Source organism: Egretta garzetta, unplaced genomic scaffold, assembly GCF_000687185.1.
Source record: "Egretta garzetta isolate BGI_Z169 unplaced genomic scaffold, ASM68718v1 scaffold48, whole genome shotgun sequence".
NCBI lineage: Eukaryota > Metazoa > Chordata > Aves > Pelecaniformes > Ardeidae > Egretta > Egretta garzetta.
This window is the reverse complement of record NW_009260595.1, coordinates 517198-542284: the sequence shown is the minus strand read 5'-3', so window position 1 is coordinate 542284 and position 25087 is coordinate 517198. Positions and strand designations below refer to the sequence as shown.

Sequence of the window (25087 nt, the reverse complement as noted above, 5' to 3'; positions counted from 1 at the left end):
CCTGTCACGTCAGGTCAGGCCCATGGCTGGTGACTAGTACTAGTACTGAAATCAGGAGTCAAACTGTGTATCTTAAAAGCAGATCCTTTAAAATGAGGCCCAGGAGTTTGCACTTTTCACACATGGGACTAACTGACCACAGGCAGATGCTTTGTTATGTATTACTTGGCAGGAGAAGTTTAACCCATGTGCTTGGAGCAGTGTGAGTAGCTATCAGTTTGGAATTGGGGTAACAGGAGTTAGAGGATTTTGGAGTCATTACATGTAGAAAGAAATTAACTTTGGCTTTTACATTAAGTAAACGGGAATATCTGTCAGTGTGAGCAGACATCATGTAATGTGAGCAGAAAAATGGTAATGATACAAAAAAGTGGGGAAGGAATATTTCATTGTGGTGCACAGGTATTTCTTAATACTCTGCAGGAGCTAGGGGCAAGTTCTCAAAGGCAAACTGATCTCTGACAACCCAGAGGTCAAATTTTGTCTTGATACCGGTGTGTGCAACTTCCATTACAGTTGCAGGAATGTTGTATTTAGATCCGAGTTGAGAATTGGAGGTTTTATTTGGAATTCAGCAATTATGAACTGTGGTTGTTTTCTAAATGGGAACTTGAGGAAAAGCCTGTAGTGGCAGAGTTCAGGACCTTGAAGACTGAGATGCCTACATATAAAATCAGATAGGGTACTGTACTTCAGTGTTTTCTCTATTTTCTGTAGAAAAAAAATTCTGCATATAATTGAAGGTAATATAAAGATAGCTTTCTCATCTTGTTTTTTCTCTTGTTTTTTAATACTCTGCATATTGTTACTTGCACCAGAATGTAGTATATGTAACTAATGTAATTTCTCTTCTGAGACATCTTATCTAAGCCAACAAATTAAAAAGCCTTGTACTGTTTTTCTTTAAACTCTATGTATCAGATGAAAACTGATGGCAAGAATTTAATTTTCATTCATTCCAAGTCATGAATATATTAAGATCAAAGCTCAAATTTGGCTTCCAAAGAAGGCATACTTAAACTAATTTTTTAATCAAACCTAATATTAAAATTGTTACTTCCAACATCAGACTTCCTCTAGAGCAACCAGACACATGCAAAGGGTGAAATGTCTTGCTTGAATTGCAAGTGTACGTTTTAGGATGGATTAAGTTGCTCTCTGGTGGTATATGCTTGCTTTTGCTTTCACTCCCATTAACAGTAAAGGGAACCTAAATGGCTCTTTTTAGGCATCAGAAACTAGGTGAAGTGACTCAGTGATTGCACATTTGGTATGTAAAATACCTCTGGTCTAGTGCTTTGAGTGTATATTCAAAAGCACTGATTTACGATATGGCAGTGAAAATATATTCATGGTATGCTGATGATGTGTTTCAAAGTTGTGTGTAAATATATAACAAATTGTACAGCTGAGTAACCGTATTTATTCTGATGCAAAGCTGAGATGCTATAGGATATTAAATTAGTGGACTTGGGAGAGGAATTTTCCAGTGGTTTGGTTTGTGGTTTTTTTTCCAAACTGGGCTACATATGCTTTCAAGTAGTCCTAAACAGATATTTTTCAAATACTGCTAATGAGTGTTGAGAGCTTTTAATTGCAACTGTCCTCAAAAGTGCAAGTGTCTTATCTTTTAATCACCTATTAAATTTATTCCCTGACTTGGCATGGCTTAGAGGCACCAACATAAGTAAAGAATAATTTGCCTACTTTTAATAGATTTTATCTGTGTTTAAATAAATCACTTAAAGGAAGTCAGATGAAGTAGTTTAATGTCAAAGTCATTTTCCACTGGTAGTGTAATATAATCTTAAATGGAAGCTGATTGTGTATTCTGACAATTATATACCTGGAGCACGCATCCACTGGAGTAGATTTTCTTTCCATTGTTTCTTCATGTTTTGGGGAGGAGAGGGCGAAAGAATGTTATATGTATGACTTCTTCACCCAACATTAGAAGCCCCCTGAGCCATAACTTCAGTGGTGGGTTTTTCCACCATGTTTTTGTTTGTTCTGTCTGTTCCATATGCTGCTTCCCTTACATGCCTTGAAGCTGTTTAAGAATATTCAGTTTCTAGATGTTTCCCTAAGCTTCTCCGGTTTTAGTTAATTGAACCCTTGGCTGTTGTAGTGTCAATAGTCAGTATCAAACTCTTCATGCTACTCGGCATACTTAATGTTCTTGATTCTTCAACAGCCAAATAAGCTGTTCAGCCTGTTCTTCTGCTCTTTTCAGTGGACATCTGGGCTCTAAAAATCACTTGAGTGTGTGATGAAACAATATCATAGCTTTTGTCCATGAACAAGACCCGGTTTCACTGAGTGGCCAAAATTATATATATATTTTTTTTTTTTCTTAATTATAGATTGTGTGTCTGAAGTTTGTGCTTTGAACTTTTTCTTCTTACTGACTTTTAGAAATAACTCGGGCTAGAATCACAAGGTGATATATGGGCTTATCTGCCCAAGTACATACTTGGTCTTAAGTAATGCTGGCATTCATTAGATGCCTACTCAATTGTTGCTTAATCCTGTCAAAGTTTCTGCTGTCATGGTTTTACGTGAAGAGCAGATACTGTTGGCCCAATCTGTGGTTGCTTTTAAGCTTCCACAGGACTTTTGTCCGCTGTCTGGAATATCTTGAGTCTCTGGAGCATCTGCTGCTTATAAGGGGCAAGGCTTTTTGTCTCTCTTGGAGATGGGGGTAGGGGATTTTTGCTTTGTTCTGGGATTTTTTTTGTTTAGGCAAAGTGAGAGACCCACTGGAGAATATGTTTTTCAACCCAGTTTCTCTCCTGAGCATTGAGACACCTGCTCTGAAGTCCTTGTTTCAAATCGGGCAAAGGTGGGTTTGAATTAATGTCCCTACCCAAGGTGGGGCTGAGCTGTTGTATGTGAGAAGGCACTAGTATCTCTTCTGCTTTTTTTGTCTGTTTTTTGTCCTTTTAATAAGAACCACAAACATGACTTAGACTTTACTTTGCCCTATTGCTCCAGTGTTTCTTCTTGGACTCTGTAGGTAGCCTGCCACGTGGTGTACGTTTGTAAGGTTATGATTTAAATTAACTTACATGGTGGTGTTTGGCTTACCTATAGTTTCATGTCTGGACCCTGAGCCTCAACATGTGCTGCATTCCAGCTGCTTCACTCTTTTCCCCCTCCATAGCAAGCAGTCTGTTTTCCTCCCTCTAGTAGGGACCGTGGACACAATTAGTAAGATAGTAATCTCAGAGCAGAATCCAACTATGACTCCCTGGGGTAGTCTTCTAACTGTCTCAACAGACCTAAAACCCTGAAATTACCTGTATGTCGTCATACCACAGAGCATTCAGCATCTTCCCGGAGCCTTGTGCTATAAAAACGTTCTCATAGGCTGCAGTATAACTGTCCTGTTATTTTATGTGCTTTTGGCTGAAGTACCACAGACGTTATAAGTGTTGCCTTGGGGTCTTATGCTAAGGCCACATTGATTCAGGCCTGCTATTTTCAGGGAAAGCAGGAACAATCTAACTCTAAATCCAGCTACCGGACAGCAGTAGAGTCAGGTCTTGCACCCCAGAATCATCAGCAAAGATAAATTTCAAGCACCCAAGTTACGCTTGGATATTACAGAACCTGCAAGGGTAGATAGGAAAAGAATGGGTGCACTTAGGAGCCAATATCTTACACTCATCTTTACCTTAAAAAATGATTCCTAGCTAATTGAGATGAAGGGTAGGGTTTGAGAATCCGTTCTGTCTGCACTGCAATGAAAGCCTTAGAAGCTATGAATAGAACTATTGTTAAGGTACCTTTAAAGCTCTAACACACCAAGTTCCTGTGAAAGTGCTGTTTCGCATTACAATTAAGCTGATCTAGCTGTAGCTCCTTCTCATCATGTGATACCAGCTCCTCCTTCATGCTTCATGCCTGATCTAGTGATCAGATGGCATGAGAATCAGATCGGCTTGTTCTCTGGAATACAAACTAGGGGAAACAGCAGGATATCCCCCCCCAACCCATAAATTATAATGCTTTGAGTGACATGAAAATGCATGATCATCAGCTCATATAACTTGTCAAATTCTCTTTTCCAACAGTATAAAAGGCTGACAGAGCATTAAAATTTGCTACATCATAAGAACTCTTTGTTGGAATCTAAAATCTTAGCTGATTTGTCCTTTACTGGATCCAGATGAGGCAGTCCATAATTTCACATAGTTGCTCCCTTGCAGAATAGTAATGTATCTTGTTTATATTATTATACATTGACATTGTTGATAAAGCCTTTTTTAACTGAATGGGTAATGGACTTAATTTCAGTTACCTTCTTTGTGACTTTTTGTTTTCAAGTACTTCTGTTAACATGTCTCGAAAATACAGGGGACAGTTGGTGATATTTGGAAACTAAGAAAAGAGATAGAAGTAATTTTTGTAAATTGAAGCAAAATATCAGGTTTTAGTTTCTTGCCTATAATTTCTTGAATTTCATTAATAGATACTCAGAATTTGCTGTTGAGTCTTTAAATCAATTTTATTCTTACCCCAAATTCATCATGTGGCTGAAAATAGCATCATTCTTAGCCATTAGTCATGACGACTTCCCAAATACAACACTGTGACACGAGTTGTGGGCCTATGCTTTGGTATCTCAGCAGATCTAATTGATGAGCAGGCCAGCAAAAGCTTAACTTGGAAAAGAAGTTTACTGCTAAGTGAAAACAGTTAAGGTTTGCTAAATGATGTGGAGGATTTAGTACTGTGAAGAGAAAGGAGAGTGCTGATGATGTTTTCTGACCTACAAAGTTTGTAATCAAGCTCCCTCAACAGGCAGAATATCTTAGCTTGCTTTGCAATTTTGCTTCTTTCCTTTACCATGAACCTAATTAATCATTTAGAAGTAGGCACATCAGTTGCTCTTGAGGTCAATACCTGTTCCCAATCTGTAATTGTCAAGTGTGTATGACAATTCCTTGTCTTAACTGTAGTAATCTTGAAATAGGGAGTCATCTTGCCTCCGAGTTCTTGCATCAGAGATTTTTTACTGTAGTTTGGGTCCTATCTTTTTGGGTCATTTCTTCCCATCTAGACTGGTTTCAATATCACTAAACAGACTGTTGAGCAGGCTCATTTAAAAAAAAAAAAGAAAAAAAAATTACTTTAAAGAAAATGTAGGTATTTTAAAAGGGTTTATAATACATAAAGTTAATGTAAAATTAGAGAACCACTTCAAAAAGCATAATTTTTAAAAAAAACAACACCAAAACTAACAGTATTTCTCTTCATTTCGAAAGTAACTGGGAATAGTTTTTATCTGAAATAAATTTTTCTCATTTTTAGCATGAATCTAGAGAAACGTTACTGGGATTCAATATGGTGAATTACCGAGCATGTAAGAATCTGTGGAAAGCTTGTGTTGAACATCACACGTTCTTCCGCTTGGACAGACCACTCCCCCCTCAGAAGAACTTTTTTGCACATTATTTCACTTTGGGTTCCAAGTTCCGGTACTGGTAAGTGCTGATTTGAAACATAAGAGAACGGGCAACTCATCAATAAACATAGGGAATTATTTAGAATCTGTATTAAAAGGTACCATAATTAAAGTAGCTTTTGAATCCTGCAACTGTTCCCCTCCCCTGTTGACCTAAGTTTCAAATGTTGTCTGTAATATTCAAGGATATCTTGGAAATACAATTATTGTTATTAGCAGTCGTTATTGAGCTCGTACTCTGAGATTGTCTCACAGGCTGCATTTCTTCCCTTGCTTTTACCTGCTGGCTTATGTTTATCTTAAAAAAATGTTGTCTCAGAATTTCAAAGTCTTTGGCCTGGTGTTTTTGAAAACTGATGGATCTCAGATCCTGTGTGCAGCAACTGCAGCAAAACAGACCTAAATAGAGATCAAACAGAAATTGATGAAAAGAAGCTTGTACAAGTAAAGCCCACTTAAGCTAGATGTGTACAAATAGGCAGCTAGGTGCAGACAAAAGACATAACGTGTTCTGCACCAAAACCAGGAGTTTAGAAAGTAAGGGTGAAATTAAGTCCCTACCTTTTAAGGATGAACTTAACATAATAGGCAAAAAGCTTGGAGGTACAAAGAATGACTGTGGAATAACTGTAATCCAAAGTACAATTTCTGTTCTAACGATGGAGTGGGTGGTGTTGGTTTTTAAAGTGTTTTATGCTTTTCATTAAAAAAAAAAAAAAATTCTTAGTTAAGTAACAGAGTTAACTGTTTCTGCAAGTAATGCAGAATGCTGATGGTTTAAATCGTGCCTGAAGTAGAGAATAATGGAGCTACTACTAATTATCTGTTTAGAATGGCAACAGTGTCTGTGACGTACAAGGGGAGATAATGGAATGCTAGAAAACACAATAACAGACCATTTCTGTTACACTTGTGAATTGCATAAGTGTATTAAGAGGAAAGTAATTCAGTGGCTAAATTTTTATACCATCTGTATTTTTGACCAGCATTCACAGCACCATTTGAGAAACAGCATTCTGTGATCCTGAACAGCGTTTGAGACTTGGTTCAGTGTTGTTGTAGTGAATTTGGGGGAGCTTTTCCATTTCTGTAAAGGTTTTGAATTTGAATCATTGTGGTTACTATTACAGAATAGCTCTTTGATGATGACATTCAACTTATGTTAATGTAAGATGAAAAGGGAAACGGCATAAAAATGAAGAAGGTCATTAAAGTTAATGAAGCAGCCAAAAGGCTAGAATTTCTGCAAGTAGTTTGAGAGATTGTTTAGAAGCAGCGTAGTAGTAGTAACATGGCACACAAGGAGAGGTTAAGGGCACTGGGCTTGTTTAATCTGGTGAAGAGGAAGCTAGGGGGGAATTTAGTAGCAAGCCTAAAGCTACTTCAAGGGCAGCGTCAGAAATGATGGAGCCAAACTTGTGCTGGTAATGCCAGGTGATAGGACAAGGGGCAACAGCCACAAATTTCACCTTGAAGATTCTAGCTCAACATTAGGAAAAGTTTTGGGTTTTTTGTTTTTCTAGGAGGATAGCGCATTACTGGAGCAAGTTACCCAGAGAGATTGTGGGATCTCTATTTTTTGGAGGCTTTCAAAACTCGGCTAGACAAAGCCATCTCCAGACATGGCCTAGTGTTAGCAGGAGATTGGATGAGAGACTTCTAGTCAACATCCCTATGATTAAAATGAACTAATAAAATACTAAACTGCCAGGGCTAGACAGAATTATATTCAGTTCTGAAAGAAATCAGAAACATGAAATTGTTGAACGATTAAATGTGTTACATAATCTATTATTTCTGTTGGATTAAAATATTCTAATGCAGCAAATTAAAAAGAAAGGTTTGGTGTTTTGTTTTGTTTTTTTTTTTTTAAAAAACACCTTCCAGGATGGATCAGGAAGGCTACTGATAAGAAAATCTGACTTCTGTACACTGCCCTTGGATTTTCAAAGTGTTTCTAATAGAATCCCTCACCAAATACTCATTAAAGAAGTTAAACTGCCAAAACGTGATGAGTTTTATTGTATATTAGCAACTGGTTTAACCAGCTGGGAAACAAGTAGGTCCCTTCTTCACAGCAGAGGGAAGTTACCAGTGAAGTGGTACAGGTTTTTGTAGTAAAAGCTGAAGTTGACTGTAGAAAGTTTTGGTGGTATGTCCCAATAAGAGGTGAGTAGGCAATAAAATGGTAGATCAAATTCAGTGTCCAAAAATGCAAAATAATCTACACAGGGAGAGAAAAGATGAGGAACATCAATTATAAATAAGGTATTACTGTCTCGGAGCTAGTAGTTCTCTGAAAATTTTAAATCAATTATTAGTAGCAATTAGATATGGCAAATACAGTGTTATTATTGGAAAGGAATAGAGGAAAATACAGATGGCTTACTGCTTGTCAGAGTTAAAAATGTACAACCCCAGGTTTGAAAAGAGAGACTTCTTAAAATCACAGCTTGGCAGAGGTTGGAAGGCAGCTCTGGACACTGTCTAGTCCAATGCCCTGCTCAAACAGGGTCCACTATAGCAGGTTGCCTAGGACCGTGTCCTGCCAGGTTTTGAACGTCTCCAAGGATGGAGGTTCCGCTCTATCTCTGAGCAACCTGATCCAGTGTTTGATCACCTTCATGGTAAAAAAGGTGGGGTTTTGTTTGTTTGTTTTGGGGGGTGGGTGGGTTGTTGATTTCCGCTCCCCTCCCCTTTCTGTTTGTGTAGGATATCTCATTTCAGTTTGTGCCCGTTGCCTCTTGTCCTTTCTCTGGGTTCCCTTGAGAAGAGTCTGGTTGTATTTTTTAATTTCCTCCTTCAGGCATTTATATGCACTCATTTGATCCCCCTGAGCCTTTTCCTCCTGAGGGTGAACACTCCCAGCTCTCTCAGCCTCTCCTCATACATCAGGTGTTCCAGACTCCTAATTGTCTTTGTGGCCCTTTGCTTGATTTGGGGGACCCTGGAACTTGACAAGGCATTCCAGATGTAGTCTCACCCGTGTTGAGCAAACCTGCTTTCCAGCCAGTTGGCCCTCAGCCTGTGCATGGGGTTATTTCTCCCCAGGTGTGGGTCTTTGCATTTCTCTTCACTGAACTTTGGGAGATTCCAGTTGGCCCATTTCTCCAGCCTTCACACATCCAGCAGTTCTGTAATATGAATGTGAAAATAGCTCGTTATTCTTTGATTTCATAGTGTAAATGTCCCTTACAGGGACATAAAAGAGCAGAGTTTTAAGTATCAGTACCCTTTTAGGACATGTATCCTCTGACTCTGTGCCTTGGTATGAAGTTATAAATGGGAAGTGGCTGCAAGAGGCAGTTTTGCTGGTTTCTTGCCACCAATTAACTGTTTTTTTTTTTTCAGAAAAATTGTGGGGTTTTTTCTAAAACAAATTACAAAATGTTATAAAGGATCTCTGGTTTGACACAAGACATCTGGTCTTATATGAAAAGTCAGCAAATTCCAAGATCTAATCTTGGTTTTGACAAGTTGTGTAGAAGAATACAATCCTGATGTGCTTATCATCTAATTACTTCATGATATTTTGCTGAACTAAGTAGCAACTAAGTTAAGAGCAATTCAGGGAATAGTTTAGGAGGAGTACAGATGAGATGCTGTAACTTTTGATGTGGCTATAACAAGAAAGATTATAGTGTTAAGTGTTACTCAAAGATCTGAGCAGAACTTTCTTATTGCTTTGGATAAGAAGGAAAAGGTAGAGAAGAGAAAGCTTTATGTTATACCTAAAATTAATTGATCTTTGTTATGATTAGATGGTAATGGGAAAGAAGGCCTGCACTTCTACCAAATGCTTTCTAAAGTTACACTACACTGAAGTTAATGCAATTGCTTTAGCATAACTGGAAATAGATTTTAGGGCTTTTTTGTTGAGACGGTTCAGTTTTAAGCAAGAAATTGTTATCCTAAGTTTGTTGCATTTAGTGGTTTGGTTTTGTTTTGTTTTCCAGTGGGAGAACAGAGGTCCAGTCTGTGCAGTATGGTAAAGAAAGAGCAAACAAAGACAGGGTATTTGCAAGGTAAGCAGTTTACATTTGTACAACAAGATCAGTAAGTCTTCTGTTTGTATCTTTTTAGATGTTGTGGGATCATTGTTTTCTGTGCAAAAATTTAAAATAAAGAGCAACGGTTGTTGACTGTTGCTGGTGGCTTGACTTAAACATATTAAGGAGTTTAATTTTGATATGGGAGGGTGTCTCTTTGGGGCAGTCAGAAATGGAGGAGAATCTTATGACAGAGAAGTTAATAAGGGTATTCTTTAATATTTTCCCTTTTATATATACTTAAAATTCAGAATAGCCTTCAGTCTGAGTAGTTTGTTGTTATATGTACTAGCCCTCTTTGTGCTGTTCTTATTACAAAGAATGGTCTCTTTAACTCTTCCATTAAAATATTCAGTTAATGGATATGTTTTATCCCTGATAACAACCTACAGCTCTATACACATATTTCCTTTAGAATAAGGTACTGTGAGTGTCTGTCTTGGTGAAAACAGCTTTATCTCTGTAGTCCCAATGAGGTATTTTACTATGAAAAATTTGACTGGAAGTGAGCTGCTGTGGAAGGTATTCTGTCACAGAGTAGTTGGCTAATCATAAACCTATTACTTAATTGTGTTTCAGACTCCTGAGGGGTTTAGTGATTACAAGAAAATAGTCAAGACATAGATTTCATTCAGAAATTATGGTGCAGTGTTCAAAAGTAAACCTGCTGCTGCATCCATTTGGCAGTCTGCTCTGATAATTAGTAGAAAGAATCCTTATGAGCAGGGAGCATGCTCTGTGCTTTTTTTTTTATGCTTATACTTTTACTGAGATGGGGATTGTCTTTTAACGTAGTTACCCCTTAAGGAACTCTCTAGTTCAAATTTATGTTCACAGACTTTTAGTAATAAGCCCAGCAGCCTTTTTTTCAAGTACCTGCAAGCACTGTTTTTCAGAGTATTGGTGAATTCTGCCTTGATTTCCTGCCCCCCTCCACCCCACCCACCCATCCCCTTCCCCCCTGTGCAATGTAATATAATTTGAGTTTTTATCTGGGCGCACTGTAGATACTCAGCTCCATATTAGAAGGATTTGGGGGCAGAAGTGTTGTGACATGTTTGTTCAACAGGTAGGTTTTTATAAGACCAATTTATTCTGTATGCTGTAGAATTACTTTTTACTCTAATTTACTTTGGGAGTCTGGTTAGATTTTTACTTGGGGCAAGTTTTTTAGTACTTAGAAGGCTCAATACTGTGACAACTGAGTTTTATTTATCTAAATGACAGTTACAAATCAGTTAAAAACTATTTTTCTTGTTACACTCTGAACTTGGCAATTCCCCACAAGTATGTAGGCTGGAGGAGAGCTGATACTTGGTTTTGAGGAGTATATTTATCGTTAGAAACTCTTATTCAGTAGATGGCAGTCTTCCCTTTGAGTCAAAACTGCACAAGTGGTGCTGGGGTCACTTGTATTTTTGTAATATACACTGGATAAAATTGAAAGCCATGGCTAAATGATGCTGTGATGTTTTCTCAAGTCTTTGGGGCTTTTTTTAGTCAATAAAATACTTGGCTCTTCTGTCTTCAGTAATTTTATTTTCCGCTGTTGCTTTTAGATTAAGGCATTCATCCTCACCTTTTGAGTTGTTTAGAAATGTTAATAACTGATAAATATCTGAGGCATATATGTGTACGACAGTGAACAGAAATTAATGTTGTATTGTAACAAATATACCTCAAGGCTTTTAATAGATCATCTGGGTCTTCCTCTGTCCTCCCCATCACACTGTGCAATTAATGCATTTTCAATTTCAAAGATTTAGTATTTTCAAGGGTGAAAAAACTTGAAATATAAGACATTTCTAGGACACCATGTGGTTCAAGAAGCTTAACTAAGAACATTCTCTTTAATTCCTTGTCTTCTAAACATCTACATTTCAGGTTGAAATACTGAGTAGATTTTATCCCTTTTGGATTTATACAGAGGACAAATTTTGCTTTTTAAGGTTTTACAGGTATAATGTGGTTTTTGTTCCAGGAACCTGCTTTTCTCTTGGTCAGTTTGTCTTTTTTGGCTGAAGTCATTGTGTTGTTGAACAGTTTTTTAAGCTGTCAAGCAGTGGGCTTGTTTCTGTTGCTTTTGAAAGTTCTGCTAGGTATTGGTTGCCTTTTGCTATGAAACCAGGAACGTGCTAGCATTACAGTCAGGTCTTTCTTGAGAATTAAGTGGACACACACACAAAAAAAATACTACTGTTGCTTTTATTATTACCACATCAGAAGATTTATTCAAGATCAGGTAAAAAAATTAAATATGTTTTCAGGGTTTTTTTTCTAGACCTGTCCAGATTTACTGTTTTCTCATCAATACCTAAATTGAGGCTGCCTTATTTGATCTAATACTGTCTAAGCAAACTTTTCAATCATTTCATTGTAAGAAAATAACACTGATATTTCATTTGAATTAAACAAGCAGTTATAACCTACAATTAGTAGGCTTAGCTGTTTGACTTCAGGATTTTACTTTTAAAATTAGCTGAAGTAGTACTCATGGATTATTTTTTTGCCAAATCATAAAAACATTTCAAATTAATTTTTAAAAATGGAATCTATTACTGTGAAGGAGGTAGTCTGTAATAAGCTTGATACATTTTGTAGACGCTGTTTTCTTAATCTTCATGCAACACTAATTTAAGCGTTTAGAAGACTGTTGCTGCAGTTTAGATTTTATTTTATTTTTTTAGGCTCATTTGCTGCTGGATATTCACAACCCAAGAAAACCTTTAAGAATTTCCAGGAGCATAATAAAAGGGAAAGTAGATAATAAAAGTGAAAAAAGTTTGATCAAGTAATGAATTGAGAGATTTCTTAAAGACCACTGTTCTCTCTTAGAGTCCTTGCAAAATATTCTAGTTGTGTTCAGTTCTGATGGCATGTACTGGAGCTGAGAGAAGGTTGTTTATGCACATTGTATGATAGCAAGCAGGTATCTCAGTCAGTCATTTGTATTTACAAACTCCCTATCATTAAGTTGCAATCTCTGTTTTCTAAAAATCCTGTCTTGCTTCAACTATGCACTTACTCACGTTAATTAAATAATTCCTCAGTTGCTTTAAAATGCGTACGTCATTTGTGGTGTATCTGCAGATTTGTATACAGTTTCAGTCTCTTGGTCTGAAGCTGTAGTTGCCAGTTTTGCTGAGAAATGCATTCCCACTACTCCTGTCAAAATAGAAAGCAAGGCTGTGGCTCTAGGCTATATTTCTTTTTGGGGCAGAAGTGATTTAAAAGATTCCCACCTGCATTCTCAAACAATACCCTCTTTCTTTACCAGCTTCTGTGAGAAGTTAGCACTTCAGCTGTGGGATGCAAAACAAACTCTGTCTTTGAAAGCTTTTGTGTACTGTAGCTGAGCTAATATAATTTGTCATGCTTTTCCTTTAGTTGGGTTATGTAATTTCATTCTTACTACTTGTTCTTTGTCTTTGACATATCACAGCTCGTGAGACTGTTCTTGATTTTGGGGGCAGGTAGTTTTCAGTCTCTGCCCCTACTCAGATAGATAGGACTTTTTCCAACTTTTTTAAGAATGTCTCTACAGATACACCAAAAATTAAATCTGAAATAGTTTACTCTGTTAACTAGCAGTGCCCTGAGCTGGGGTGCAGTGGAAGCATCCAGATTGAGCAGACAAACATGGAATTTAGAATTTCAAAGTTTATCAAAGCATTTTAAAATTTTTTTTACAGCTTGCTTCCCCCCTCCCATCTCCTCAGCTGTACTCCGGTATGAGAAAGTTTTTTGAATATTGTAAGGAATTAGTGATACAGGAGAAACTTGCAGGGATATTTCACAACATATCTTAAATGTTAATAAAAAAATAACTTATTGTTAGATTTAGAAGTGTTGGCACGAGAACTAGTATCAAAAAGCCACAGCACTGAGAAGTTCGGTGCTGCAGTGCGGTAATTTTTTCTTTGAAATTTCTGCAAAGACAGGAAATGGAGGCAACAAACATGAGTGGGTGGGACTCTGAGGTTAGAGCTGTTAATAAAATAATTGAAACGAACCTTTGCTGATAAACGCTGCAGCTGTTTATCATGGTAGTAAGGTATTATTTCTGAAAGATCAGACCCTAGCCACAGTAAAAGGTGAGTTTTCTTAACATGGGATTTTTTGTGATGGGAAAGAAGGTGATACTTGTTCTCATTTTAGAGTTATGTTCGTTTGTAGCACAGATTGAGGAAGTTTTAAAAAATGTAGTTGCAAACTATGACTTAAAGATACAATGCAGTGGGTTTGTTTTTTTTAAGGCAGTCAAAAATTTAATTTTGGAGAAATTTCCCTCCCCCTTCCCTCCCCCTGTATACTTTATTGTGGCTCTGTAATTGAATTTGTTTTACACAGGCAAGGATAGTGCCCTTTCACTGTTGTGCATTTAAAAAAAAAACAAAGCAAAACAAAACCACCCACCAACTTTTCTGTGTTCCACTTGTTGCTTTTTCATTGAAGGGTAAATAAGGTTCAACAGCTGCCTTTACATGTCAGAAAATACTGTAGTCCTGTAGTTACCTAATTTAGCACTGGATATATTATGTTCCTCTGCATTTTTCCCTCAGCCCGTTCTTTAGTTAGTAGAATCCACCTCTTGGCAGAGCTGGCTCTTGGTGCAAATCTGCTGGCTAGCAAGCATGCTGTCAGCAAAGTCCAGCTAATGATAGCTTTGATTAACAAAAGAATTATGAATGGATAACATTATACATGCATTTCAGTTCTGTTGGTTTCTTGTTACTTTACCTGTTCAGAACTGCTCAAATTTGCTGTTTGTGAACAAAAATATCTAAGTGGTTTGAGTTGCTCACATTTGAAGCAAATTACAGAAATTGAAAAGTTAGTTTAGTTGACATGATATCAAGTTCGTTGCTTTTTGAATCAAATTAATACTGCTTAAAAACAGTGCAGCATGCGAAGAAACTGGAAATGTTTTTCTTCAGGAATTAAATAATTGATATTTTCCCTGTTTTCAAATGTCAGTATACTATTAGATTTTTTTTTTCCACCCAGGTGGAATAAGACCTGAAACAGTAGTATTTAGAATAGCCCACCTCACTTAACTGTCTGAAATTTGTCTGCTGTTACTCAGCAAGTCTTTAGAGCAGCAGAGCAGCATGCACTACATGTTCAGAACTGCTTGGGGAAGTAAAAAGAAAAATAAACCGTCCACACACAGATCACTGCTCCTTTAGTATCAAACAAATACTGCTGACATCAGTAGGACTTGGGTATTTCTCCATGTGAAGATAGATTATTTGATATGACGGTTGGTTAGTTACTGTTGTAGACTTTTTTTGATAATATTGAGGACAGTCTGTGTAAGGCGCGGTGGCTTGCATGGAGTTTTAAGTTCCGTAAGAAGCAAAAATATATTTGTAACTAAGGTTCTCATTTTCAGAAGGATGTAAATTGTGTGCAGGGAAGTTCCTTAATTTCTCAAAGTTCCTTCTTTCTGGACTTGCGCGTTCAGTAAATCAGTAAGGTGGTAATGATGAAGATGAAGAAGAGTTACCATGTGTCCCAAGGACAGCAAAAGCAGAAGTTACTTTCTGGTATGGGTGTATGGAGCTGGGGAATGAAGTGAAGGTGTTAGGCTGATACAATAAGATGTTGTCATCTTATTGTGCAGAGCTGGAGAGTAGACAAGAGCATAGTGTTAGAATATAAAGGCAAATGGGGATGAAATGATCGTGGCACAGAAGACTGGTGAAATTGAGGTATCACTGGAACAAGAGAGGGGTTGGGTAATGACAGGGGAGAAATTTGAACTATATAGCACCATCAAAGTAGTAGAAGTAAAATAAAAACACAGAAACACAAAATACACAGGGCATTTAAGGATTGTTTAAAATAATTTTTGTTGGCTAAAGAATTTTCAGTTGAAAAGAACAAACAGCAAATGTCTGGGTATGTTTAGTCACAGGGTGACTGAACCATCCAGTGTGATGCTAAGAAAAAAGTAACCACAATTCTTGGATGATTCATTTGATGATTTCCAGTATAAAAGGGAACTGCTGTATTTCTTGAGAGATTGCAAGTATGGTCTCGTTTGTGCTTAAGAAATAGGTGAAACAAACAGCAGAATGGGTTTTTAGGTATGCTGGGATGACTGAAGAATGAGAAGAAAAAGTTTCCTCAATATCAATAAAGGGCCACAAGTAGAAAATGCAATTCCTTTTATATAAAACCACTGGTGATAACGACCTTTAACCTGAAGGACATTTCTGGCACAAAACTAAATGAAGTTTTGTGACCCACAAAGAAGTTTAAATAGGATGATTGCATCTGCCTTACAGGTGACAAAACATGTTCTGGAAGAAAGCATGTCACCTTGATGGAAATCCCTGATGAGTAATCAAAACTCAGTAGCTCTGTTGCCATGTTGATGATCACCCCGTTTTCAGTTCTTCAAAGTCTTGGGAGTTTTTTTGGGCTGATGTTTCCACTGCTTTAATTTTCCTGAGGTGGCTGAATAGTTGTGTTACTTGGAGTTTTTTGTTTTGGTTTGCTTTTTATTTTTGATTTCAGACCTCTCAATGACTATTCTGTCTGAGTCAGATTCACTTTGAGGCATTAGAAATGCCTAGTGAAGTTTAGTGGGTTCCTCTTCCATCTTGCCTGTCTCCCTCCCATACAACAGTATTTTATGACTGTATTTCATTGGCGTTCTTGTACAACGTACAGAAAATGAAGTACAGTATATTGAGAAAATACAATGTAAATATAGTTTTGCATTATTACATTTCCTTTCTTCCATATAAATTGGTTTCCTATGGTAGAATATCAGTTTCATTGTGGTGAATTTTGTGTAATTTTGTTCTTTTTGGTTAGTCACTTTACTTTCTTCTTCTAGATCCCCCAGTAAACCGTTGGCACGGAAATTAATGAGTGGGATGGACTGGGAAGTAGTGAGTAGGAACTCACTGTCTGATGATAGGTTGGAAACACAGAGCCTACCATCACGGTCTCCACCTGGAACCCCAAATCAGTAAGTAGCATCAAATCTTGTCTCCCTAGAAGTGACTGTCTACCTCTAATGTGAGTGACTACTTGTGTAATAAAAGGATTAATGCCTTACAGAGACAAATAACGTCACAAATTATGTGCGGAGTGGTTCTCAGGAATATTTAGCTCCAGATAAGAGAGACTATTTGGGGGTGAATTTTAGGTGCTTCTTGCTCAACCTATAAAAAGTGTAAAGATGTAGCACATTACCCTAAATTTGAGAGCGCGAGTTTCCTCAAGCACAGTTAAAACTAAATTATTCTTTTGGCTAATTAAAAAACAGGTAATAAAATCTGTGTGGTATTTTAGAAATAATTGATTCTGGTTAATACCACTTTTTAAAACATTGGGGAAAATTATTTAATCAGAAATGCTTGCAGGTTTATTCTGCTCAATTTTTCTGCATTTCCTTTCAAAGGTTGCTCTTTTCACGTGATAGAGCTTTCTGTTTTATGCTTATAGTTAGTGAAAAATAATTTCTGATATGTTTTGGAAAATAACCAGTTTTCTCAGTGTGCTGAAACTGGTTTACAAATTGGTATTATCCAATTTTGCGTTGCATAAACCAGAAGGTTTTAAGATACTTTGGCATTGCAGCATATATTCAAAAGACTGTTGTAAGTATCTGTAGCATTTAAAAATTATTGTAAAAAATGTGTAATAATGATGCTTATTGCATAACATAACTGTGCATGTTTCAAAGCATTTTAAGAAAGATGCCTATGTCACTACGCTAGTTTTCAAATGGGAAAATTTTGGGTCACAGAAATGATTAAGACTCTCAGTGCAAAGTTTACGATTCTTCTAGGAGAAGATGCAGGGCATAAAATGTTCATCTTAATGAATTCAGATTAAGTTCTGCCATGAACAGTGACAAGTTTTTTCTTTTCATTGACTGGACTTTTAGTCCAGTAGCCTGTTCATTGGACCATAATGCTTTCAGGCTTCTTTTTAATTAAAAAAAAAAAAGAAAAAGAAAAATATTAGCTGTTTAGTGTTTATGAAAATATTTTTGAACACTTCTAAAAAGAAAACTGAAATATAGCATGCTGATCTGACAACATAATTGTTTCAGTGATTTTTGAAACCTTGAATTATTTCATAAGAATATGTATATGAACATATGCTTGCACTGAGAGGAAATAATTATTTTAGCATTCCTTTGTAGTGGTGTAAGAAATGTAGATTAATAATAATATTCTTTTCACATTGCACTGCTATGCTTTCCCTCTTAGCCGCAACTCTGCCTTCACTCAAGAAGGAGCCCGGTTACGACCCTCATCAGTTGGACATTTAGTGGACCATGTAGTTCACACTTCCCCAAGTGAAGTATTTGTAAATCACAGATCTCCATCTTCCACCCAGGCTAATAGCATCATACTGGAATCATCACCGTAAGTTCTGTTGGTTGTTACTGTCTGGTAGTGTGGAGGGCTTCTGAAGATGAGTCAGAAATCTTTGCCGTTAAGAATTTAGTGTTAAATGTTTGGGTTGGGGAGAGTCAGAAACTCTAATAAAAAGGTAGCTGTTGTTTAGGGAGTATTAGTATAGGTCTTATTGAAAATTAAATGATGCCGAAGTAAAGATCTATATCTGACATGTTCCTGGTGCAGGATTATAACTTCCCCACCCAAAATGTGGGTTTGCTGTAATGTGACCATCAGTGTCTGGATGTGGAAGCAAGAGTTATTTTTTGATAGAACTAAAGTATGTTGTTTTATGATAAAAGTTTTTAACTCCTGTGAGTTTGGAAATTTTGCTTTCTGTCAAGGCACAGAAGTATGAGTGAGCTTTACAAATTACTTAGCCAAAATACCTTTTTAGCACCCCAGCATTCTGAGGTTCCTAGTATTTTTTGCATATTGTTATAGAGTATATCTTTATTTTTTCAGATAGCACTATGAGGCTTTTTTTCTGTGATGCTGAATATTCTTGATGCTTTAAGTTTACTATGCTATGGCAGGCAAATAAAAACTATTATTATGTATTAAGTCCAGAAGGATGACAAACAAAAAAAAGGTTGAGTTATTCAAAGATTTGAAATACTCGGTAACTTATGGCCAGAGTACAGATTGAGGAAAAAAGGTGCACAATGTACACTTTAACACTGCCACTGTACCTTCATATATGTAGCTGTACATGTAATGCTAAACTTGCCCTCGTGATTTTGTATAATCTCTGTTAGCAAGGAAATTGTGCAAATGGTTTCAAAACCATTTGAGAACTATGAAATAGCACATACATAATTACATATTTATAAACAAATTGTGTGTCTCAGGAAAAGTTACTCTGGGAAGGTATTTGAACACAATTTTGAAACCTTGCTTGGACTGTGCCTTCAGTTTTAACAACTGTGTGTAACTTTGGGAGGGAAATAAAGTACAAAATTTTTAAAGTTTTGTAAAGTAACACAAGGCGCTTTTTATGATAGGGTGCAATAGTTATAATTTGACCATCAGCTAGTTATTTAGCTTTCAGAACTATAAACCAATAATTTGGCCTAATAATATTAAGTCCCCCTTTTTGGTGGGCTTTTTTAACCTGTTCATGTGGCAAGGGAGTCTCAAAACTGGAGAAGTTGTGAATCTCTTCTCATTCTCACGTTTTGCTGTACAAAGGCCACACAGGGTCACGTTACTTTTGTTACAAGTTTTCCAACTGAAGTCAGTTATGAGAAACACTTCCTGAATGGTAGAGTGATACAGTGAAGTAAGCACAGTTCTTGAATATTCTCTTTCATATGCCTTTAAGTTAAGTTGTGAAAGATGTTCCTGAGTGTCCTTGGGTTTTGTTTATTTAATACCTGATTTCTTGTGTAAGTCACCATAGAAATGAGTTTTTAAAAGCGAGGAAGTGGTTTTGTAAATCAGTTATGCTACTAAGGCTGTTCTTTTTCATGATTTCGCCGTTTTTATGCCCAAGCAGAAAAACTGTTGCTCTTCCATCACTAAGTTTTGGGGGTTGTTTTTGGTTTCTCCCTTGTTGGAAGCTTAAAAGTGGAATTTCATCTCCTAGTATAGATATCTAGCATAAAGTATTTTTAAGAATGAGGATGTCAACTGTCAAAAAGACATGAACCCCATTAAGGTCTTCTGAAAGTTTCAGGTGATGTTATTGATTCAAGATTTGAGATTTTACAAAAGGAAGTAGTAGCCATGGAGTTCACATTAGCTATATAATTTTAAATTATATTGGTTTACAGTCCAAAAAGCTATTTCTTAAACAATTTGACCCTTCTGAGTGAAAAGATTCGAGTAGTCCATCTGTAAATTTGTTGGGAATTTTTATTTATTGATCAAATTTACATATGCAAGAAAGTCAGAGCAGGCTAACCTGACAAGGCAGTAGGTTTAGTCATCTCTGAGTTTGGAGTTAACGTCGCAAAAGAAATTAAAGTTTCAGTGCCGTTTAGAAGGACATTATAGCTTAGCTAATGCAAACTTTAATTCCACATTTTTTTTCTTCATCTGCATGTGCTATTCAAAACTAAATTGAGAGATTTCTGCTTGTTGTTCCCTGAGGTAACTATAACCTTAAATTCCGAAAGCACATGATATGTGTTTAGTTTAATAAATTTGTGGGGTGTGTATGAAACTTTTGTTTAATATATTAAAAGGTCAGACCGGATAGCTGTAAAAAAATACCCAAAGCTTGTCAGTGCTAGGGTTTGTGTGTTATTTTATTATTATGTAAATTGCTGAATGCAGTAACAGAGAGCTGCTTTGCCTGCAAAATAGGCTGCTTTCACTGCCATTGTCTAAGCATTCATAAGGAAATTCAAAGCTGGCTGGGCAAATATAAAGCAATGAAGTTTTTGCCCAAGGCTTGATTGTTAGTTCTCACAATTCATTATGCTAATATATCACAGTACTTGCATCGCTGCTTCTAAAATGCTCATTTAAGTAACTTTTCAAATCTTTTCTATACGTTTATATGTTCGGTAGGAATTTATTTGTGTTTGTTGACATATATGTACCGACACCTAGTCAAACATAAGATCCCATCTCTTACTTTTATCGGAACAACTTCTTTTGTGTCTCTACTCATGTTTTCTGTTCCTCTTTTATTCCGTTTAAAACTCTCAGGAGTAATTGTTTGCAGGCAAATACATAACTATGTTGCCCTTCATTTAAAAGGCTGAATAATCTGTGCTGGCCAGACTTAGATGAATAAATACATAGGCAGTTAAAAAGCTCTGGGTGACCTTTGTAAGTCAATGTCTACATAATTTATAGCTGCCTTGAAAATTCATTTTTCTAAGTGTTGGCAATCATCATATTTTCCTTTCTCCACAAAAATGAATTTGGAAAAGCTGTTTATCCTGAAAAATAGAATATAAGGATGGTATGCTCTTTTTTATTCACTTGCATTTAAAAGTGTCAAGAAATATTTTTATTCGCTAGTGTGTTTTGAACATGAGATTCTTCATATATCAGATACTGAATAATTAGTACTTTTTTCTTAACACTGCAAGAAAAAAAATTCCGAAAATTGAAATAAAGCAAAAACATACAGAAAAAATAGTTAGGATCTTTTCAAATTTGCTGTTTTCATGCATTGTAAAACAAATTTTATGAATATGTTGTTTTTTAAGAAAACTGACTACTTTTTTTAAAACTGAAATGGAAAATGTGGGTTTTGAAAGCAAAGTGTTCCATTTCCCATTCAGTTTTCATGCTTTTTGAAAGAGGTTTGCCCTTTATTTGAAATCACCATAGACAATTGTGATTTTTTGTTTTTATTTGAAAACATGTATCTGGTATCTGCCTTTCCTTAGTTGCATAGAAACAAATTATACAGTATGGAATTTGATGAATGCCTTAGGTTTTCTAACTTGCAACAACTTGAAATGTTATGCTGTGTCATAATGAGAGTCTTGCCCTGCTAACAGTTCACTGTGGCTAGACTAGTTAAATGCAGTAGGACAACTCACAGGGTTACCCGTGCTTTTTAGAGCGGTGTTATGCTATGAGTTACCGCTACAGCTTGCTGATAACGAAAGGGGCAGTGTCCTATTTCTGGCTTCTGGGAGTGTACTTCCCTCTCCGCCTGGTGGTCGACCCTGTGATGAACCAGTTCCTCTTGTTCAACCAGCAGAGAGCTACCCAGGCTTGTCCGAAAAGTCAAGTGTATTTTTGCTTGCTTGGTAAGCTGCCTTAGCCAAGGGAGGAGTGCTGGAGTGCTTCAAAGAAGGGGCAATGGGTGTGGGTGAAAGAAAGAACAGAGGCACCCATTTTTGGTGGTAGCGTTCTCTTTAGATTTAGCTGTAACCTGTAACTTCATTCTTGGTGGGTTTTGGATTTGCCACTAGTATCAGTGGGCTGTTGTCATAAGTTGTTAAATTACTTAACAATACCTTTCAATATGGTTCATGGGGAGGAAGGCTTGTATCCTCGCTGGTATTTAGAAACTTCCATTCAAATTAAGCTAATGGGAGCTATGTGCTAACTGCCCTTTTGGGCCTCTCAGAATGTTGTTCTTAATTCTTAAATGTAAAGCCATGTAATGAAAGATGAATCCTATGTTTATGTAATACAAATTATACAGTTAAGCTTTTTTTCTGGAAAGGCTAATAAAGGAAATTATGATCCATATTATACATAAGCACAGACTTCAGTAGACTGCTTGCAGATCTAAAACAGAAATAGTACTTTCTGCTATTTCATCTTCAGTAATGGTGTTATAACTCAACTGAAAAATGCATGCAATGAATACCATTTTTACAAATGCTTCAAAGCTGTGCATGTTTCAAAGGGGAATACATTCAAGGCGGGGGGAAACAAAGTTCTCTTGAAATGTATACATACACTTTTAAATTGAAAAATTGAAATTTAACACTATCATCTCCAATGGGCTTTTCAAATAAATGCAGGGGGGGAGTTGAGTTATCTTCAGCTTGCACTCCTCCTATTTTTAGATCAAAAGCCAAAAACTAGTGTGGGAGCACTTTATTATGCTGCTTCTGTCTGTTTTTAAGATTTAAATTGCAGGCATTAAATTAAGATGCAAACTAATTGATTTTCTTACTGAGGAAAACTTATTAAGTGACATGTCTATATTAGAAATAACTCTTTTTAGCATGAGTCCAGACTATAAATACAGGGAATTTTATAATATTCTAATATAAAGTGGGTTAAGAGTGCTAAAACCATTTTAAAAAGTCATGTGTAAAAGATGAACGTGTGGGTTCTGTCTACAGTTGCTTGTCAAGAAAAAAGCAGTAACGTGTCCAGACATACACTTCTAATGTATTCCACCACAGTACATTTTTGAGATTCTAAAAATACATACAGATATTCAGCTCTCAAACTCTTGAGTTTCTTTTAGCATTTTCAGTTTATTTGGAATCCTGGAAGAACTGTCAATAGCTCATGATTGTTCCACTTCATACTTCTATTTTGGTATTTAGATCTCAAGAGACTCCTATAGATGGGCAGCCTCCTGCGTTACCACCCAAACAATTTAAAAAGAACAGTTGGAACCAAATCCATCATTCACACTCCCAGCAAGAACTGGATAACCATATTAATGAAACATTTGATGTTCCTGCATCACCTGAAAAATCGACAGTAAGTTTTTGGATCCGGTTTGACCATTCTGCTTTTTATCAGAATGATAGTCCTACTTTTCATGAGGTTGCTTCTGATGCATTTCAGAGAGTAGTTGTGTTTGTGCATTACCTTGCAGCACTTCCATGATACATACTGTCTCTTTGCTAGCTCCCACTGTTCTTTCCACCTGCTGGAGTAGTCCTTTGTCAGTTGTCATCAAATGACTCCATTGGGATGGATATGCAAACATTTTGAACATTAGCTTTTCAGCACATGCAGAAATTTCTAACTAACCCTTCTTTGAGAAGTCATTTCCCATCAATTTTAAAGAAGACATTGCAGACACTACCACTGGTGTTTAATCTAGCTTTTATCAAAAAGCTGAAACTAAAAGTGTCTACTAGCTTCTAGAGTACTTGAACCTGTGGTTGCATTTCTCATCAGAATTTCCACGAAAGAGGCTCTACCAAGAGACCTGTGACAACGAATGTAAAAATCTGAGCAAAAGTTCTTTTTCCATGCTATATGAGTAAGCTACTCAGTTGATTATTGTCTGACTGCGGTGAGATCTCAATGACCATTTTATGATTTTTTTTTTTTTTTTTCTCCTTCCGGTTTTCAAATGGTTCTTGGTTTTATACTGATGTGGGACAAGAAATGTTTTGCAGGATGGGAAAACTGTTTAGCATCCAGATGTAGCAAATACTATATAAACAGTTTTGCCAGCCTCAGACATTCAAAATTATGAGTCAACTCCCCAAATTGATATTTTAGAAATGCCTTTGGCTTATTTTTATTTGCATTCTGAACTCTAAGCCTAGGGTGTTCTCTCAGGCCTTGTTACAAGTTAAAATTCCCATAAACCCCATATTTGATTTCATAGCTGGGGTTTTAATAAACATGCAAAAGTGAAACCTGTAAGTTTATGAGCATTTTGGGAATGTTGTGAAAAATTTTGCTTTAATTAAATAATGAAATAGAATTTTTAACAGCTTTGTCTTCTGTCAGTGCTTACCTGAGTCATATTAAAGTACTGTTCTGTTTTGAAAGATAACACTTTTTTACTCATGAAGTTTTTCTGCTCTGTATTCAGTTATCTTTATGAAACTGACAAAAATAACTTCCAGTTGTGTTTTTTTTAACTCCTTTTAGTTCCGCAAAACCAACACAGCTGTGTGAGAATGAGATTCTTCTTTCTCTGTGCATTGTCAATGTGATTGTTTGCTGTGGTCCAATGGCCCACATTTATGCAGCCTCACTTAAGGAAGTACACTGTTGTAATTGAAGATCTAATTCGGTCTGCTGATGGCTTTTTATTTTGGGTATTAGACAAGAAGGAACGCAGCATGACTCTGAAATTTTGTGAAATTGTAAATTTAGGATTTGGAATGTGTTTTGTGTTTTTTGTTTTGGGGAGTTTTTTGCTTGACTTTTTTTTTTTTTCTTTTTTTTTTTTTCTTCCCCCCTCCCCAAAAAAATGCTTTTCTGACCAGAACACACTTCAGGTTCCTGCAACCACTTAAGTTTCTTCTGCTGCTCTATCTCAAGTATTTCAAGGAAACTGCTTCACCATTTTGAGTTCATTTAGCTATTGAATTTCCTTCATCTGTTGTCTGTATGGAGAGTCTATTTAGAAAGGTAGTAGGGACAGGTATAGGAATTTTTTTACTCCATCTGCAATCCCGAAGTATTCAATCTGAAAATGTCCAGAAGTATTTGAAAACTGAAAGGTGTGGCCAGGGGTCCCTTCAGTCAAACAGGTTAATGATGATATACAGTGTCTCTTCAGGTTTTTCATTATAAACTGCTGCTCAAAATAGCCTGTTAAAGCAGGAATCTATTATTCTCTTCTTGTCTGGGGAATGTAATGACACAAAAGTTGCCAAACGCTAAAGGTGTGCACTTGGTTGTTATTCATTGTGCCCAAGAACCTGTGTCTGGTCTCCTCTGCCAGTGAACATTGGCTAAAATTATTTGCATATGATCAGGCTTCCTAAGCACCCTTTCTTCCCATT

The 25087-nt window shown here is 36.5% G+C and overlaps 1 protein-coding gene across 3 annotated transcripts in view; it reads left to right on the top strand.

The window, feature by feature from the left end:
• Window positions 1–25087, top strand: part of PTPN4 (protein tyrosine phosphatase non-receptor type 4) — an 88944-nt gene that overhangs the window by 46146 nt on the left and 17711 nt on the right. For all 3 annotated transcript variants that reach the window (XR_004842747.1, XM_035900231.1, XM_009644681.2), the window contains exons 12-16: window positions 5317–5489; window positions 9427–9495; window positions 16370–16504; window positions 17757–17915; window positions 22931–23090. Coding sequence is in view for 2 of the 3 variants with exons in the window: in XM_035900231.1 (XP_035756124.1) it covers window positions 5317–5489; window positions 9427–9495; window positions 16370–16504; window positions 17757–17915; window positions 22931–23090 (696 nt within the window). In the remaining variant the exon portion in view is untranslated. The remainder of the gene's footprint in view (window positions 1–5316; window positions 5490–9426; window positions 9496–16369; window positions 16505–17756; window positions 17916–22930; window positions 23091–25087) is intronic.